General features: G+C 28.1%; 2 protein-coding genes and 1 long non-coding RNA gene across 5 annotated transcripts; 2 read left to right on the forward strand and 1 right to left on the reverse strand.

Moving 5' to 3' along the window:
- The first annotated feature begins 1,764 nt into the window (after positions 1-1,764).
- Positions 1,765-3,269, forward strand: Rpn12 (regulatory particle non-ATPase 12). Its single transcript, XM_074258972.1, has 3 exons — positions 1,765-1,922; positions 2,324-2,396; positions 2,527-3,269. The coding sequence occupies exons 1-3, from the start codon at positions 1,815-1,817 to the stop codon at positions 3,144-3,146; spliced, it is 801 nt and encodes a 266-aa protein (XP_074115073.1). The 5' UTR covers positions 1,765-1,814; the 3' UTR covers positions 3,147-3,269.
- Positions 3,270-4,184: 915 nt separating this feature from the next.
- Positions 4,185-20,176, forward strand: LOC141526787 (mitogen-activated protein kinase kinase kinase 11). 3 transcript variants are annotated; one of them, XM_074241880.1, is made up of 13 exons: positions 4,185-5,604; positions 5,748-6,200; positions 6,292-6,632; positions 6,723-6,903; positions 6,990-7,138; positions 8,176-8,348; positions 8,588-8,834; positions 9,090-9,209; positions 9,767-9,970; positions 11,656-11,685; positions 13,605-14,016; positions 14,963-15,295; positions 17,124-20,176. In XM_074241880.1, the coding sequence occupies exons 1-13, from the start codon at positions 5,423-5,425 to the stop codon at positions 17,872-17,874; spliced, it is 3,576 nt and encodes a 1,191-aa protein (XP_074097981.1). In that variant the 5' UTR covers positions 4,185-5,422; the 3' UTR covers positions 17,875-20,176. The 3 variants fall into 3 exon arrangements, 2 of the variants coding, with proteins under 2 accessions (XP_074097981.1, XP_074097996.1); XM_074241895.1 differs by lacking the exon at positions 11,656-11,685 and having other exon boundaries at positions 17,124-20,175; XR_012479082.1 differs by lacking the exons at positions 13,605-14,016; positions 14,963-15,295; positions 17,124-20,176 and adding an exon at positions 12,180-12,941 and having other exon boundaries at positions 4,187-5,604; positions 9,767-11,685.
- LOC141526829 (uncharacterized) lies at positions 12,033-13,745 on the reverse strand. Its single transcript, XR_012479083.1, has 3 exons — positions 13,610-13,745; positions 13,451-13,502; positions 12,033-13,292 (listed from the first exon to the last, which is right to left on the reverse strand). It is a non-coding gene; the product is annotated as an uncharacterized LOC141526829 (long non-coding RNA).
- Positions 20,177-20,281: the final 105 nt, after the last annotated feature.

Raw genomic sequence — 20,281 nt, forward strand, 5'->3', positions numbered from 1 at the left:
TTAGACGCAGATGTTCATTTTTATTGATTTATTTTGATAGAATTTCATTTATTCAAATATCCATTCGGACAACTTTCATTTGTACAAATCATCATATTTACAAATGTTTATTTATACACAACCTCAAAAATACTAATGATGATAATGTCATTTATTCATAAAATCATTTCTACATTTATTCATTACCATTATTTATCCGCAATTTCATTTGTTCAAATTATTATAATAGTTTTTTTACATAAGGATCTGTCTTTTTAAATACATTTTAAAGTTCATTAAGTGAATGTTTCATTTATTTTTTATACACTTGTATTATTAATCATTTATTCAAATGATATTTTTTATTAACTAGTAAATTTATAAATTTTCATTTATAGTTATGTTCATTTTTCCATTTATACTTTTGGAATTAAAATCAAATAAACATATTATTAGTTGTACGTATTTTTAAAAATAGGGAATTTTATTTGTTCAGTTGGTCATTTGAACAACTGTAAAATTGAACAGATGATCTAGTTTGCATAGAATCATTTTTATTTATATACAATTATACGTAAATTTTTCTGTGCTTTTATTCATTTATATTCATCAGCAATTTTACAAACTTTCATATTTATTTGGACAAATTTTCATAAATCCAAACTTTTATCGATACCAAAGCAACACGAGCAGGCATAAATTATTGTCTCTTATTGTACTTTATGGCGTTAACTTTTGTTAATTTAAATCGATAAATATGTGACAAATCTTGATTATGTTAGTTGTTTTCAATTGACGCTTACTCATCAGGGATTGGTAAGACAAATAACGGAATTCTGTCAAAATTACCAATACAAGTTGTTCAGATATTATTTTTGTCGTTCATAAAATTATTGTCGCTGCTTAAGATAACACTGAAGTTGACAGATATTAAACATTTTTTTGGAATTTTATAGCAATTAAATTAATAAAAAAAAATTTAACTAAAAAGTTTCACATGTGAAAGTTAATAAAAATTACAATTGAAAATTTTTAGAAGAATTTTTTTATTGTAATTAATTTGTTAAAGAAATTTTTAAAAATGACAGCTGACCGCTAACTTCAGTATTATAAATTTTTTACCACATTAAAGTTAGCAGTCACTAGAGAATTTTTACATTTTATTTAATAAAACAATTAGTTCCAAAAAATTATTTTAAAAAAATTGTATTTTTAATTTCTAAATGTTAATTTTTTTCCTAATTTTTTTTTTGTCATAATTTATATGAAAATTAATTTAACAGATAGTTGATGATTTTAGGAATTTTTGTAACAAATAAATTATGGCAAAAAAAAAAATTGACATTTAGAAATTTTAAAAAACTACAAATGCAATTTTTTAAAAATAATTTTTTGTAGCAAATTTATTTGTTAAAAAAAATTGTCAAGTGACAGCTAACTTTAATGTCATATAATTTATTTGTTAGAAAAAATTTTTTAAATTATTAAATATCTGCTAAATTTATTTTCATAAATTTTTTTGGAATTTTATAGCAATTAAATTATTAAAAAAAAATTTAATTATTTAAATTATTAAAAAAAAATTATTTAAAAAAAAGTTTCACATGTGAAAATTAATAAAAATTAAAAGTGAAAATTTTTGAAAGCACTTTTTTATTGTAATTAATTTGTTAAAAAAATTTTTAAAATTGACAGCTGACCGCTAAGCAGTATTGTCTGCTTAAGCTTCATTTACAAGAAAGCGACGAGAAATATGATTGAACTATAGGAATTATATTTACAGAAAACTGTAAGTGACTGTGTGTAAGAACAAGAGTTGATTGATTGTACAAAAAATGGCAGCGTTAAAAGAAATTGTTTCTCTGTATCAAAATTTGAAAAATGAATGGTCCAAACAACCGTGGGATTTAAAGAAAGCCGGTGATTTACTCAATCAATTAAAGGTAAATATTTTTATTTATTCAGTCATTATTTTTATTAGCCTAGATAAGTAAAATCATCAGGTAACCTAACCAAGCAATCTGACAAAATTGTTTGTCATCATCACTTTTTATATACAAATAAATAATTAAATCAATTACTTTTATAACACTGAAGTTGACAGACATTAAAAATTTTTTTAGAATTTTATAGCAATTAAATTATTGAAAAAAAAAAAGTTATAATTGAAAATTTTCACATGTGAAAATTAATAAAAATTACAAGTGAAAATTTTTAAAAACATTTTTCTATTGTAATTAATTTGTCAAAAAAATTTTTAAAACTGACAGCTGATCGGTAACTTCAATATTATTTACTTTTTCATATTAATCGTTAGTGATAATTATTAATTGAATTTTTTCAGGTTGGATTAACGCATTTAATGTTTTTACCGACTTCAAATACACCAGCAAATCAAAAAGAACTGCTCATAGCTCGTAAGTAAACGCAATTTTATGAAAAGAATTTTTTAAAAGTTGATTATTCTACTCGATACTCTCAGAATTGATTTGATAAAAAATTTTATTGTAATTAAGTCTACAATTATGAATTATTTTATTTTCATAGGTGACATATTGGAAATAGGAACTCAATACAGCATAGCAACCGAGGATATCCCATCTTTTGAACGTTATATGTCTCAATTGAAATGCTATTACTTTGACTACAAGACAGCACTACCCGAATCAACATACAAGTATCAATTATTAGGATTAAATTTACTATTTTTACTGTCACAAAATAGAGTCGCTGAGTTTCACACAGAGTTGGAGTTACTTCCAGCAGATCAAATCCAGAAAAATGTTTACATCCGACACCCGTTGAGTTTAGAGCAATGTTTAATGGAAGGCTCTTATAATAAAATATTTTTGGCGAAAGGAAACGTGCCAGCGGCTTCATACAACTTCTTTATAGACATACTACTCAACACAGTCCGCGACGAGATTGGAGCATGTATGGAAAGTGCTTATGATAAAATTTCGCTGAAGGATGCATCAAGAATGTTGAACTTAAACAGTGAGAAAGAGACTCTGGCTTTTGGTACCAAGAAAGGATGGAAAGTTACTCCGGATGGTTGTTTTAACTTCAGTACTTCTCATGAGAAGAAATCTGAAGAGCCAATACCTAGTGCCGAACTTGTGACACTTGCTATTGACTATGCGAGGGAACTTGAGATGATCGTGTAATTAATAATATTAACTAAAAGAAAAAAAAAATAATTATTATTTAATAGTTTAAAATTTTCTAAGTATCTTTCATGTAACAACTTTTTTTTTTCTTTTGTTTGAATACAAAATAACTAATAATAATTATATTAATTATTATTTAATCCTCATAGTTAATCTATCTATTTCAGATTATTTAAAAATTACTTAATTAATAGTTAATACGTTTTTTCAGCCCTTATTAAAAAAAAAGATTCAAAACAATTCCACCCATGCAAAATGCATATCTATATATTTGTCAAGTTGAATCTTTTTAATCGCTTTGAGTCATTTAGAATCGTTTCAAATTTTTTTTTCTTATCAGGAGAATGATAACAATAAGAAGGCTAAAAACTTTTTAATTTTAATAATAAATTTCAACTCTTTAATTTTTCACAAATAGTTTTTGTATAAATATGAATTTTATGAGAATCAATTTAGCAGATAATAATTGATTTAAAAAATTTTTTTAACAAATAAATTATGGCAAAAAAAAAATTAAAACAAAAAATTGGCATTTAGAAAATTAAAAAAGTAAAAAATGCAATTTTTCAGAAATAATTTTTCGGAGCAAATTTATTAATTAAAAAAATATATAATAGTGATAGCTAACTTTAATGTTATATGAATTTTTAATGTGATTTTTTAAATAAATTTAATGACATTAAAGTTAGCTGTCACTTGACAATTTTTAAATTTTCGTTAATAAAAAAATTATTTAAAAAAATTGCATTTTTAATTTATTAAAATTACTACAAGTCTATTTTTTTAATAATTTTTTTTGCTATAATTTATTTGTTAAAAAAAAATTAAAACAATTGTGAAGTGACAGCTAAATTTAATGTCATGCTAAATTAATTTTTATAAAAATTTAAGATTTTTTAAAAAATTCAAAATTAAATTAAAAAAAAAAAATCACATGAAGCGACAACAAAAGTTGGTAATGTAGATTATATACATGGAAATGAACTTGCAATACGTGTTTTTTAAGTCGGTCGTCGCCCATACTATCATCAGGTTGTAGGTGGTCGGTGGAGAGCAAAGGGGGATTGCACGAGTCGCGAATTTGTCTTGTACCCATATACATGCACTAAAATAAATATGTGTTTATATCACAGACATAGATTGTAGACATCCGTATACACATACACATACAGTAGGACGTCAACGGTGGAGCCCGTCAAATCTGGTAAAATCGAACATGGCGTCCGCTAGGTTATCGCCGTAAATTGTACCAGTGAATTTCAAACAAGGTTTATGCTGATTTATTGGGATTATCGTGAGCGGACTCGGAGCACCTCGTCCTCGGGGAGGCGTCCAAGCTCCTCAAAATACCTTGAAAGATATTCTCGTGTCACTTAATCCCAGTGATAAGAGGACGAATGGCCGCGTAAACATAGAGTAGAGTGGCTTGTGTGTTGGTTGCTGCTGCTACTAGCTGCTACACACCCTGGATCAAACTGTACGACGCGAAGTTTTCTTACTGGTTTTTATCATCGTCAATGTGCAGTGGTTTATTATTCTAGTGTCATTATAGTTTTTTTTTATTTTACTTTACTAAATATTATTATTTTTATAACTATGACTATTGTGATTATTAATTATTTTATTATCGTGACAATTATTAACCAAGACATAATAACTCGAAAATTGTTTTTGCAGACGGGGTAGCAAGAGATAAACTAAAAAAAATTTCTACTCACATTGGCACATTGTTGAAAAAAAAAATTTTTTTTTCAATTATTCTACGTGGAGTTTTTATTTGTGCAATTTAAATATAAATATTTATCCTGGGCTAAGTATTACATTCGCATAATTTATAAAAATTTAATTGCAATTATTAACTAAAATATTTTCCATAATTTTTTTGTTATTGTTTATCAAAATATTATTTTATGATAATATAAGCAATGAAATTCAACTGATTGTGATTGTTATAATAATAGTTTTGTGCATTTATTAAAACGTGGCAATTGTGCTGTGCAAATGAGGAACCTCTTGACAAAATAAACAGAAGAGTAAACAAAATTTACATTCAAGCCTTTCTTTTCTTAACTCAAAGGTGACGACCACAACGTCAACAATAAAAACAAAAACAACAACAATAATAATAGAAGTACCAATAGTAATAGTACCAGTACCGAATAATGTTTAAATAGAAAAGAACGAGGGATTAAGAAAAGTAATTGTTATTTACCTGCCCAGATACTTAAATGAAAATCTAAATACAAATATTTGAAGAAAATCTGCTGAGCCATATGCCACCAGCCGGGCTATCGGCAAAAGGTTTGTGTACATTGATGGACAACGGACAACCAGATGCTCGTCATCGGAGCGAGCGCTACTTGTTATATACAGAGAATGGCTCGTCTCAGCCGAATACACCAAGTACTGCTGCTTCGTCGCCAAGGTATCACAACGCTACCAACTATTCAGTCAGGTTGGTATACTTTAAATTTGTTATTGGTATTAGCAATCAAAAATAATAAATTTAATCTTTAAAATTGATTATTTAATTTAACACTGTATTATTATTGGTGACAAAGAGGGAGTAATATGTATTTATTATTTGGACTATTGCAGCTACGGTTATTCGTACGGACGTACGTCGAGTAACAACATGTCTGATAGCAGCGTATCGGATACACACAGCGGTGGAACAGCCAGAACAGTGTCTCAGCAAACAAGTCCATCTCACGCTACTCTCTCGTCGTCCCACTCGCGACAGGATAACAGCGCGACATTGTTTACGGCATTGTTTGACTACAATGCGACCTGCGAGGATGAGTTATCTTTGCAACGAGGTGAAACAGTTGAAGTACTGTCGAAAGACTCCAAAATATCCGGCGACGAGGGCTGGTGGACGGGTAAAATCCGAGGACAGGTCGGAATTTTTCCAGCAAATTTCGTCGCTGAGGCTGAGTGCATCGACAGGGTGTCGTCGGTGATTGACAAAGTTCAGCCAGTTGAGATTGACTTTAATGAGCTGCAGTTGGAGGAGGTTATTGGAGTCGGTGGATTCGGTAAAGTGTATAGGTAAATTTCCGTTGCTTGTTTCAAAGTTAGTTTATTAAGATTAATTATTAATAACAGTAATTGTATTATTTATGTGTTGTTTTGCTTAAAGAGGGTATTGGAGGAAACATGAAGTTGCAGTAAAAGCAGCACGACAAGATCCAGACGAAGAAATCAGTGTGATAAAAGAAAATGTTCTTCAAGAGGCCAAATTATTTTGGTTGTTAGAACATGAGAATATTGTTCAATTAGAAGGTGTTTGTTTAAAAGAACCGAATATGTGTTTGGTAATGGAGTATGCTCGTGGTGGTAGTCTAAATAGGGTTCTTAATGGTCGTAAAATACGACCTGATGTACTTGTGGATTGGGCTATACAAATTGCGCGAGGAATGGATTACCTTCATAACAAAGCACCCATTAGTCTTATTCACAGAGATCTTAAAAGTTCTAATGGTAATAATACTAATAATTATAATTATAAAACCCTTTGAAATAATTTTATAAAAAATGATTTTAATAGTTTATTGTTTCTTTAAATAATAGTTCTGTTGAGCGAGCCAATCGAAAACGATGATCTTCAGTATAAAACTCTGAAGATAACGGATTTTGGATTAGCACGTGAAGTTTACAAAACAACTCGTATGTCTGCTGCGGGAACGTACGCGTGGATGGCTCCAGAAGTCATTAAGCAGAGTACTTTTAGTAAAGCCAGTGATGTATGGAGGTAAATTGGTTTTATAGATTTTTTATTTTTTTAATTAATTTGATTTTGAGTACAGTAAATTTGTAATTAAATTATTAATTTAATAGCTATGGTGTACTTTTATGGGAACTTTTAACTGGTGAAGTACCGTATAAAGGTATAGATGCATTGGCTGTAGCTTACGGAGTTGCTGTCAATAAGTTAACTCTACCTATTCCTTCAACGTGTCCACAACCTTGGAGATTTCTCATGGAAAGTACGTATTGATCAATAAATTCTCTTTAGACTTTGCAATGGAAGAGGAATTAGATTAAATCAATACATAGTATAAAGAGAAAATTTAATCCGGATAATTGCTAAAACAACTGATAATCGATCGATTTTACAGAATGAGAATTAATTACAATCGTTTCATTGAATTTCTTGTCACCAATTTTACTATTATGTAACAGTAATTCTATTTTATCGTTATATTTATCACGCATACTTGAAATTTAAAATATTTTTTTTCAGTATAAATATTAATAGTATTTTATAAATTTTTGTGTATTACGTGACATTTGATTTCCTATCGTATGTTTGATCAAAAAATACTTCATTCTTTTCTAACTATTTATCATAACACATGATAAATAGTTAAAATAGTATTTTTTTTTACTAATCGTTTGAAAATAAAGATAAATGTAACATGATGTAATAAAAATTTCCCGAGTTGGACGACAATTAAAGAAGATAAATATTCAAATAAATATAGTAAACGATACAATAATAGTCATATTGAAATAATAGTAAAATTATCGATATTTCAAAATTCTATTATAAAACATCAGTTTGGTTATCAATATTTTTTTGTTGCTTTATCAAATTTTTTAATATTATCTACATTTATAATATTTTATATAATATATTATTTTAATTAGATCCACACGCGTTCATGAAATTTTATCTGATATAAATTAAAAAAATTGTCATAAATTTTTTCTTAAGTGCAGAAAAATTAAACTAGATGGATCATTAAAATCGAACAAACATTGAGTACTCGAGAAATAATTTGATAAAGCACTTTAAGCAGTTCAAAGATTTACTAAAATATAATTAAGTATTCCTTGATGTTATCGGATAATCTCAGTTATTATTACGCTTTTAGCTATTTGAGTTTACTTGAATTTTTTTATGTAGCAATGAAATATATCTATTAATCAGTCTCCATAGGTTTATTAATGTTAAATGTTTCATTATATTAATTTATAGTGGTATTAATTGGTTCCTTTTTAAACATAAATTCATTTGTAGGTTGTTGGGCGTCTGATAGTCACGGACGTCCGGGTTTCATAGAAATCCTTGATTTACTGGATGAAGTAAGAAGTTCATTTGCAGCAACACCTCACGAGTCGTTTCATACAATGCAAGAAGATTGGAGACTTGAAATTGAAGAGGTTCTTCATGGTTTGCGCATGAAGGAAAAGGTATGAATTTAATGTTATATTTGTAGTATTTTAATAAACCGTAAAAAATGATAAAATATCTTTAATGTAAATTTGTAATATTTTGTCTAATGCTATCAAAGGCATGCCGTTCTCTCGAAGAAGTAAGTCTTATTATGAATTTATCGGTATTGTGTTAAAAAATGGTTAAATTTCTTGAAATTTTAAGTTGATATTTTTATTAAAAATAAGAAAAATTATTTATTGTTATTTATTTTCAGGAGTTGCGCTGCAGAGAAGAAGAACTGTCAAAAGCTCAAGTGCAGCAGAAACAACAGGAAGAAAATCTTCGGCAGCGGGAGCAAGAGTTAGCAGCTCGCGAGATTGATTTATTAGAACGAGAGCTTACCGTGATGATAATCCAGCAGCAAACTGTTCCTACGCCTAACATGAGGAAAGGAAAGTTTAAGAAATCTAGATTAAAACTTAACAAGAAGGAACCGGGTAGTAATATCAGTGCACCTTCAGGTACTTTATTAATGGTTATTGTAGTAGTAATTATGACTTATTCAATATGTTCCGTAAAACTGAGTCTCCTAACGGCCAGAATACGAGATCATATAAACAATAATACTGAGTTTACATGAATAATAAAAACAAAGTCAAAGTATTAATATAAGAAAAAAAATATTAAGTTAGGAGTTTTATAATAGAGATATTTATTATTATTATTATTATTATTATTATTATTATATATTAAAACTTGTAATTATTCAATTTCAGACTTTCGTCACACAATAACTGTTCAACATACAGCTCTTGATAGAGGAAAAAATCGAAACTCATCGAGACCAAATAGCCCTCCGGGCTCACCGAGTATTCCCCGACTTCGAGCGATAGCTTGTGAGTTTATTTTGAATTTAACTACTCGTATCTTTTTATTATTATTCAATTTTTTCTCATATTTATTTAATAAATTAAAAAGAGCAGTCATTTAAAATGATCACTATTCAAAAAATGCTTCAGTAGATTCGTTTGAAATTTGAATATTATTAAAATGAAATTACATTTAATTTATTAAATTCTCCAGTCACTTATTACATTTGTACGAAGGCATTTATTTTGAGGCATGTTGTGAAATAAAATTGAACTTTGTCCTGTATACTGCCTATCGTACTAATTGTTTTTTTAAAAATGAATGTTTGTTATGGTTTGAAATAAAAATTTTTTCATCTTTGTTTTTTTTTTCTTTTTAATGTTATTTTTTTTATAATTTATTTATTTATTTAAATTAATTAGTTCGTTACGCACGGTTTTTTACATGTCACCAGCTATAGTATAATTTTTTATTATTTAATTATTTTGAAAAAGAATTCAATCAACACCGTGCTTAACGAATGTAGTTAGAAACAAGTAGTGAGTAGTGTTTTGTTTTTTTGTTTTTGTTCTGCCCGTTATAGTACCGGCCGACGGAGTTAAGGGTAAAACGTGGGGTCCGTCAACACTACATCAGCGTGAGCGTGGTGCAATAATCACTCAACCACCAAATCCTTCATCACCAGGTGGGAAACGTTGGTCGCGATCTGCTCCGGATCTTGAAAAGACTCCTCTTCGTACCGCACTACTGGCAAGTGCCCAACGATCACCGTTGCTACAAGAAATAGGTAACCCAACCACCAGAAAGTTGTACTCGTCAGCAAATAATTTGATCGACGATCAGGAACGTTCTGGCGCCGCGAGTGACTACGAGCTAATGAGGATCATAACTAATGATGATGATTTAACAATGACGTCCTCTTCCTCGTGTGCTCTTGGTGGTGGACAATCTAGTTGCGTCACAATGTCCGGGTTGAGAGGGTCAAACGTTATTAAAAACAATAATAGTAATAATATTAACACCGCAACTCAGATGGATACGTATGAGACGGCATATGATGACTTGAGAGATACTCTCACTCAACAAATAAATCGCACACCACTTGTAGGTGTCGGAATAGGGGCACTAGCTTACAATTATTATGACATATCTTCCCCGACGTCGTCAGTATCTTCAACGTCTACTCTGGTCCCTTCAGACTCAGCGTCGGGTTCTCTTTCTTCATCTTCATCCGCTGTTAAATCTTCAACTGGCAAACAATTAGAGTCTCCTTCCTCAGCGGAACAATCTGTAAATTCAACAAATTTTGTACATAATGTCGCGTCGACTCTTGTTGGTACTGCTAAACGCGTGAGAAATAAAAAACGTGATCGCAGTAAATCTAAAGAATTTAAACGTCGTGATAGCTCGGAATCTAGGTTAAATTCATTAGCTGAATTTTTTAGATCACCCACTAGTTCACGTAAAAGTTCACTTGCCTCTGAAAAAAAAAATTCACAGGCATTAGCTTCTTCAAGTACCCGTAAATCGAGTAGCGCTGATTGTAGCGGTGCTGGCGGCATTGAATCTAGTCCTGAGAATTCAATTACCAAATCTGTTCGTCATAAGTCACGTAGCTCGAAATCACCTTTAAGGGTGCTACATAAAATGCGCGCTTGGGGTAGTCGTGACACATTAGACAATAAATCATCACCGGCGGTTAAAGTTGAATACAATGTTCTCGATAATGCTGTATCAATTCCCACATTTTTAAGTACTGAATTATTAAATAAGGGCTTAAGTAATAATGATAGTTATAATAGTCATAAAAATATAAATATTAATAGTAATAATGATAATAATAATATTAAAATTCACAATAAGGATACACCGGAATTTTTGACCGCTAATTCACGCAAGGGAATTGATTTTGAACAATACGAAGTTGATTTGACGAATCTTAATTCTGAAAACTCAAACTCTAGGTCAAATAACTCCTTGAAATTTCTCAATGACTTAAGATCAAATGGACCTAGATTGTCATTAGACAGTACACCGACAACATCCACCGTAAATCAGTCATTTGATAATTTAGAAACTGCGTTATCAGTAAGTACTGACAAACAAAAAAGCCAATTACACAATGATGACTGTAAATCACGTAGTATTGAATATCTATTTGACTCGTCGCATCAACCAACGTCTTCGTCTTTCTCAAACTCAATTAGCAATTTAAATTCTAATAGTCACAATATACCGTCGGAAGAAATTCGAAAATTTTCACGCTCGCGTAAAAGCTCCGATAGCAGTTCCGATTAATTAAAAATTATAATTCCCATTTTTTTTTTTTTTAAATTAATTATTACTATTTTTTTTTTTTTTTTTTGACTTTTTAAAACGTTGTTTTTCTTATTTTAATTATCATAATTAACAATAGAATTAATAGAACGAAATAAATAAAAAAAGTGAGTTAATAAATTCTCTTAACCGCAGGCCTTTCTGAGGAAAACATCCACTCTACTCGTAAGTCTGTTACTTTTTTATGACACTAGTGATTTATTTTTATAAAATTCTCATTTAAGATTAATATTAAAGTCGACACACACTTTTAAAAAGTCATTTGGCATAAGAGAGAATTATTTTTTAATAAATTACAAAAAATAACTAAACAAATGATCTCTGTATCCTTGTTTTTTAGTTAAGGATAAAAATTAATTGAAATTTTTATACATATACTTATCATTACCATTTTTATATATGAAAATTACTAATTATTTTTTAGTATACATATAAATATTATTACTATGCATTATATTATAATAATATTATAATAATGTCGATAGCATTTAATTGCATGTAAAGATAAAATATTTTTTTTTGCCATTGCCATTTTATTTTAAATATTTCATTACGAGACTTTGACATTACGTATTTAGTATACTAGCATCGGACATCTATTTGTGTCACTCAAACTTTAAATAATAATTCTTTTTTTCTTATGTTATTATTATCTATAGACTCTCGTTCATCACGTATTTGCCGATTTATCGATAATTATTAAAAGCAACAGCAATAATTAAATTAAAAATACCCAATATGAAAATTTGGTGAGGGACCATGTTTTAAAATTAAGTTTTTATGTTAAGCGACAAGTCACTGTGTTAACCAATTGTGTTAGTTAATAAATGCCAAGATAAAAGTACATAATATTATGTAATTGCCATAATTTTTGAATTATAAGTCGTGCCACTAAAATTGTAAATTAATAATTATAATAATGATGCGATAAATGAAGACAAATGCAATTAAAAGTATCTTTGGTGTTGGTTCTCTTTTGTTTTTATTATAGTAGAAATACAATAATTTAATAATTTAATAATAATAATAATAATAATAATAAGAATAATAATAATAATTTGAATTAAAATTAATAACTACAGTTCTAACAAAAACGATCTAACTATCTGCTAATTTTTTAATAAGAAACATACGAAAAATAAAGCATTTCGCTGATTATGAAGACTAGCCAATTTCGTACTTTAGTTTTAAAAAATAAACTTTATTGATGCTTTTTTTTATCTAGAATTAAAAGAGATGGATTTTAGTAATTGTTAATAATTAATTAAAAACTTGTTCAAACACGTAGATTATTTAAAAACAAAAAGAAAGAGAATTAAGCGCACACGAAAAAGAATGAATAGAGAAGATACACGCACACACTTGTATTTAGAAATAGAAACTTTTTTTTTCAATAAAAGCTTTCAGTTTTACACGTTGAATTTTGTTTTTAGTTTTTTTTTTCTTTAACTTTTACGCTCGGAGCTTTTATTTCATATTGTTTGTTTGTTTGAGTAAAGCTTTTTTTAGAATAGTAGTAATTCTTAAATTAAAAGCCGAGCGTAAAAAATCCTTGCATGTAAATCCAGTAGTATCCTAACAGCAATGGTCTTTGGTTCCTTCATTTATTTACTTATGAATAATTTTTTTGAAAATAATTTTCGGGTCCTCGACGAATAATTTGGATGGATTTTCATAGTTTACGCCCTATTATTGTTGATGAGTTATGAGTTGAAGAAAGCCAATAAATTTGTAAATAATAATGGTGTACCGTGGGCAAGAAGACAATTCATCTATACAAAGTATATTTATTATTTATTTTATTTTAAAAAATTAAATCTTCCTATAATATTTGTATGTAAAATTTTTACACTGCATGAAAAAAAAAAAATCAATGAGCTGCGATAATTATTGCTTAGCATTTTTTAAATAATTTATTAATTTTATTTACCATAATTAAATCTTCAGACAAGGTAAGACGACGAAAAACAAATGCAAAAAAGCTATCCGTGTGTAAAATAAAAATAACAATGCATCAAATGTTTCTATAAATAAATAATAAAAGTAAACTGTGTAAAATAATAAGAAAAAAATTGTTTTTTAAGATTACCCGACGCTGCCGGCGGACATGTCTTCGGAGTGGATGACGATGGAGTACCCACCAAAACCAGGACTGACTGGTCCTTACGTAATGCCAATGCCTGTACCAATGCCAACGCTCTACAATGGAGAAGCTAAAAAACCAAAGCCAGGAATAATTGAACTGGTACTTTATAATATAGCAGCGATGCTGGCTGGTGTTGCCACCGGCTATGACGTTAAAATGTCAAATGTGTCGCCAATTCATCCGCGATTGTATCCGAGAATTACTGACGGCGAAGAAGAACCGGGTCGATACTGGTTCCAAGCTGACACCGGGTCCAATCGTAACTCGGGGTACCTCGGAGCTGACTATGAGTTCAGTTCACCCAGCGGTTATCCGCATAATACCTATCATGGTCCAGCGAGACATTACAGGTATCTAGATTAATGATACTATTTTTACAAAAATTAAATAAAAATAATTTACATTATTAAGAGAATAGGCCAAATTTTGTGGCCAGTGAATTTATATGATAAAATGGGTTTCTATGGTTAAATTTGGTGTCGTTGGAAAAGTTTTGACCTGGAGTTGTGACTTTCCAAGTCACCTTAAAATTAAAATTTTGAAAGGTCGCTCATAATTTTTTTTTAATTTATTAATGCATTACTTCAAATTTTTTTGAGCGACCTTTTAAAAATTCTATGCATTTCTTTTTTTTTTTATTTAGTACAATAATCGATAAAAATACACCACGCGATGTACTAAAAATCAAACACAAAATAGAAAACATAATTTTTTTTTTATAATTTAATAATTTTACAAAGAAAGTGAGTCATTATTTTTAATTGTTTTTTCTCTGAGTTCTTAATATTTCGTAAATTTATCTGAACGCCTCGTTTCTTCGCAAAATTCCTACTATAGCCCCGAGAATTGATTTACAATTACTAAACGATCTGGTTTAATTTAAAGAACAAAATCAAAAGTTAGATTCAGCAGTACTAAAAAGTTTTTCTCGACATTTATGGTACATTAGTGATTATTTAATTGGATTAGTATTTTTTGACTCTGAAATTTAAAAAAAATTATGAGCGACCTTTTAAAATTAAAATTTTGAACTGTAACTTTCAGGAACTTATTTTTTTTTATCTATAAAATTATGACGTAACGAGAAAAAAAAATTAAAAAAAAAAAAATTTGATTTTTGACGATTTTTGAAATTTAAAAAAATTTAGAGCGACCTCTTGAAAATTTTTTTTTGAGCTGTTCTTTGGAGAGGGCTCTTAAAACATGAGTGTAGCGTCAGTATTTAAGAAAGTACAGTGCAATTTAACAAAAATTATTATTTTATAAAGCAAAGTTGCTAGTTTAAATTAATTTCAGGCCATTCTTAAGCAACATGGGAGGTATTGCTCCAGGTCTTCCTTTAAATATAATCGATAAACCTCTTCGGTTTACGGATTCGCCACAGCATTACGCGGGAAATACTGGCTCGAATGTACCCACACCGAGTCCAAGACGTAAAAGCTCGAGTACAAGTAATGAAGAAGCTTATTCTGCAGATAATGCACGTATGGATAGAATAGAAAGGGTACCCACTATTTATATGGGTAATGTACCGCCTTATCTTGATTACGGGCCACCAATGTACACCATGATGCCTCCGGAGTATTATAGACCACCTGAGTCTAGTTACTTCATTCCTACAGATTATCAGTATGTATTATTATTCGTTATAATTTAATTAATTAATTAATTACATTATATATAACAAGTATAAGTTTTTTAAATCAAGTGAAAAGACAAATAGCTTGGATTAAATATTATTTATTCAATATACAACATTTCGTCGGTATTATTCCGGGGTCATCAGGTATTTATGGAACAGACAAAAGAAGCGAATAATGTCTTACAATTCACAATTATTAAATTGAACAATTTAATAATTATTCAAGGCAGTATTTTACTTTGAGCTCTTGAAAAAAAGTTTATTTTAAGAAAATTTGATAATTATTTACAAGTGGGGTCAAAACGTATTTCTGGCTATATCTAAGTGAAAAATTAACATTTTTTATTCTGCTTGTTCTTACGGCAGATTTATGGTAGTGATATCGAAAATATCAAAAAATTAATATTTCGATAGCTTTTTTGTCTTCAAAAGTTGGAAAAAATTTTGGCTCATGTTTTCGAATAAAATTTCTATTTTATAAAGAAGTATATAAAAAACGAAGAATAAAAAAAAAAAAAAAGTTGAATGTCACTATTTTTTAAAAAATTTATAAATTTTTTTGAAAATTTGTTAAAATTGTGGTAACCAACTTTTTTTTTTCAATTGTTCATTTTTTATGTATTTAAAAAAAAAATAAATTAAATTGAAAAAAAAAAAAAATTAAAATTAAAATGCTAGACCCCCCTTGTAAATAATCACCGAAAATTTTCATAAGATAATGAATGAAGATATTGATGTAACGTTTGTTGCTTCTTGTATACTTGATGTAAGCTTAGTAAATATATATATATATAAAAAAAAAAAAAAAAAAAAAAAAAAAAAAAATTTGACTGAAATAGGATTTTCAATTTACATTAAAAATTAACAAATTTACGGTAAAAAAAAAAAGAAAAAATCGAGTGTGTCACTGACTTTTTCTTAAAAAAAAAATTAATTAATAAATAAATAATCATACTTTAGCCGGTTGATGCATTTATACAGAACATGTGGTCAAAATGTCAAAACAATCGTGTCAGTAAATTTTGAAATTTTAGCCACCAAGCAGTGTATAAAAATAGCTTCACTATTTTTATAGATAAATGTGTTTAAAGTTTTTTAAAACCTACGAGCGTGTCCACGTAGTTATAGCTTAACGCGTACATTTAAACTTCTTGAATTGATTTGAAATTTTGAGAGAATATTTAATGTCTAATATTTAAAAATAAAAATCATTCGATTTTTTTTTTACGTTTTAAAGAAGAATACTGCCTTAAAAATACCAAACGTATGGACTTACACTACAATAAAATAGCAATAAAATACTTCGAACAGTCTATCAACACATAGTCCTAAATTTATATTATTACTGACAACTTCTGTCGATGAAAAAAAATTGATCTTTTCACCTGATTTTAGAGGTTTATAAAAAAAAAAAAAAAAAAAAAAAAAAAAAAATTAAATAGAAATAAGAATATGCATTATTCAATACATTTGAAAATGGCTTAGATCCAGTTAAAAATCGAAGCTTTACTAAGCTAGAACATTTCGATACTGCAATTCTAATACGTCGTATCTCACATTAAGAAAATTATACAGAAGACGGTAAAAAAAGTTTATTTTTAACATTGATTAAATGAAATTCAACGGATGAAAATAGTTATTAAACTATTTGACTTTAAAATTTTTAATATGACTTGCATAATATTGTTGTGATTATATTTTTCAAAAAAAAAATCAACATGTCAAATTTTGTGGGATTTGACGTATTAGAATAGCAGTATCGATTTTCTAATAAAATTTTTATTAATGAAAATAAAATAAAATAATTTATTTTAGTGACAGGATGTTAGAGTATCCTGAATTTCCTCATGCATACGACAATCCAAGTACCATTAATAGTTTAGTAAGACCATCATCACGATTACCTAATTACACTCATCATCGTACGTCGTCAAATGTCTCAACAACCAGTACATCGAGTCAAAGCAACATAAATCCATCATTCCGACTGGACGACGAGTCTGACTACGCACTGTATTCACCAACGCATTACTACCAGAGGTCACAAAATGTACTCAGCAATATCGGATTAAGTTACACTGGTGTTAACCATGATTATACCGCGTCACCTCAGTACCTGACACGACAAAATTCGCACGACTCAAATCCAAACTCAAGTGATCGCCCCAGTAATCTTGAAGTCGTCACTAGGTTACGCTCAAGCTTAAAGAGATCTAATTATTCGTACAATTCACCGAAGAGTACGAGCAAAAATAACTCTGGGTCGGGTACTCCGACGAATCCAACACCACCTGATTCGTTGACGTCTGAAGACTCGAGTTATGTGTCAGCGAAAGACAGTCAAATATCAATCAGTCGTGTACGTTTTTCACCTGTAACATTTGACCGCGATCGTGACCGTGACAGTTTATCGTCATCACGGGATCACCGCGATGCGTTACTCGACATACCGATTCATGCTCAGGGATCAGAGGCAGTTACGTCACCGTTACAATCATCACGAAGACACAATAGTAGAAATCGTAAATCAAGTATATCGGAACTCGAACGTGAATTTTTATCATAGCATTGGCTCATTTAAATGAACTAAATTGCTACAATATGTACTTAATTATTTAAAGGACGTATATGTGATCTACACTTGTCAGTGAACGAGAAAAAAAAAAAAAAAAGAGTGAATATGAATAAGTTATTAATGAAATTATTTGAATTAATGGTGGAGTTATTTAACACTGCCTCTTATTTCATTGATAATTATTAAAAAATGTTCTATGGAATTTAATTAAATTTTAATAGCCATAGATATTAATAGAATAGTAATTAAAAAAAGAAATAATCAAATTTATAATTTACATTCCACGCAAGTAGGGTTGTGCAAATACGAGACTTTTTTTAAAATGAATATTTTTTATTTTTATTATAAGTAAACAAGTCAAATAACAGCATTTAAGCACAGTTTTTAATGAGACTAAATCTTTGATGATTCCTTCTAACATTCCGTACTGTTTAAAAGCAAAAAAAAAATTTTTATAATTATTCAACGATTAATCATTCCTGTGTGGATATTTTTAATTATTTTTTTCTTTGACGCATCGAATTGATTTTATTACATTTATGATTTAATTAATTATAAATTTAGTTTTTAAAATCAAAAAATATTCTCTCATCATGTAAGTGTGATTATAAAAGAGCAGAGAATTATCTCAGAATGATTATCAGTATTTTATAATACATCGGAGTGTACATAAAAATTTAACGAGAAGTAAAATTAATACAATTAAATCGGAGGGATGTGAAAAATTTTAATAATTGAAAAAAAATCGTGTAAGAATAATTTCTTTACACGAAAAAGCATCATTGAACATTTATTTACACGAGACTGTGTTGAAACATAGTCTGTAAACAAACCAGTTAGCACAATTAAAATTGTAAAAAATAACAAACATAAAATCTTTCAACTTTATTTTTTAATCTCAAATAATTAATTATTTTATGAATTCCCTCCTAAAATTTGCTAATTGAAAATTGTTAAGAAACCTTAGAAATTTTTAGTTGGCGATCAAACGATTCCCGTATCAGCTGTACAAAATAATTTGCGGTGCTAGTATCGTGTACTTAAATTATAAATGTGTAAAGGAGATAAAACAAAAATAACAAATAATAATAAATGAAATCATTTAAACAAAAATGCTTCCATAATAATCGAAACTTATAAAGTTTAAAGAGAATATGAAAAAAAAAAAAAAAAAAAAAAAAATGAAAAAAATGAAAAAGTAAATTGATAATCGATTTATAAGTGAATTATTTAAAGTAATTGATTTTTAAAGATTCTTATTATTATAACCATTAATCCGGTGATAGTGCTAACAAATGAATAATTATAATATAATTGGATATGCGATGCAGCTAACGATGTAAAATTGTTGTGTAATGGCATTTATTTGCCAAAAGTGCTAGTCTAAGCTATATTTATTATTTTTTTTATACTTTAAGAAACAAACAAATTATTAAAAAAATATTAACGTAGTCTATTTAAAATCGTCAATCGATTTATATAAATATATAGTAATTATTAATTTTTTAAATACTCAAAAAGACTTAATTGCAATTTTTCTGTATGATAACAAAAAATATAATAATATTAATAAATTAATTGATTAAACAGACAAAAGTTTTAAAAGAGGATAATGAAAGTGTGAATGTGCCGAATGATTATTAATAGTAATAATAATACTACTACTAATGGTAATACTAATAATAATAGTAATAATATTACTTCATGAAAAATAAATAAAATAACGTTGATTAAAAAAAAAAAAAAATACAAAACAAAGCCTCACCATGAAGCCTCACTCTGTTGATTTGCACCCATGCAATAACAAAATATTCTTATTAGATTTTTTGCTGTAATATAAATAAATACATTAATTTAGTAAATAATCAATAAGTTTCCTGGAAAAAAAATTAGTCAATGAGTTAGCCCAAAAAACGTTTTATTTTTCTTCAAAGTTTATTATTAACGACCAAATTTTAAGCAGTTAATTTTATAGGAAAATGAAGAAAAAAATTATTTAATTAATTAAAAGGAGAATTAAGTGTTATGTTCGCAAATATCGATAAAATTAGCGACAATGCTTATATGATTACCCTCTTTGATCAGCGAAAAAGAAAGATAAAATTGAAACTTTACGGTTTTAAAATAAATGAAATGTGGCAATTATATTCGTACTCAGCAGATAAATTTATTAAGAAAATCAATGAGATGACTTATTAAATTTATATAAACTGCCTAGATCTTAAGGAAATAAATTGTTAAACCGTTAAGTGCAATGTGTTCCACATGTATTTTTAACTAAATGATGAAAATAGATAAAAGTACATAATTTTCATTTAAAAATATATATATATATATATATATATATATATATATATATTAATATATATTAAATATAAATTGATATATGTAATAATGA

The sequence above is a fragment of the Cotesia typhae genome, unplaced genomic scaffold (genome assembly GCF_013202065.1).
Source record: "Cotesia typhae breed Kobodo isofemale line unplaced genomic scaffold, CoteBio_Ctyphae contig_11, whole genome shotgun sequence".
Taxonomy (NCBI): Eukaryota; Metazoa; Arthropoda; class Insecta; order Hymenoptera; family Braconidae; genus Cotesia; species Cotesia typhae.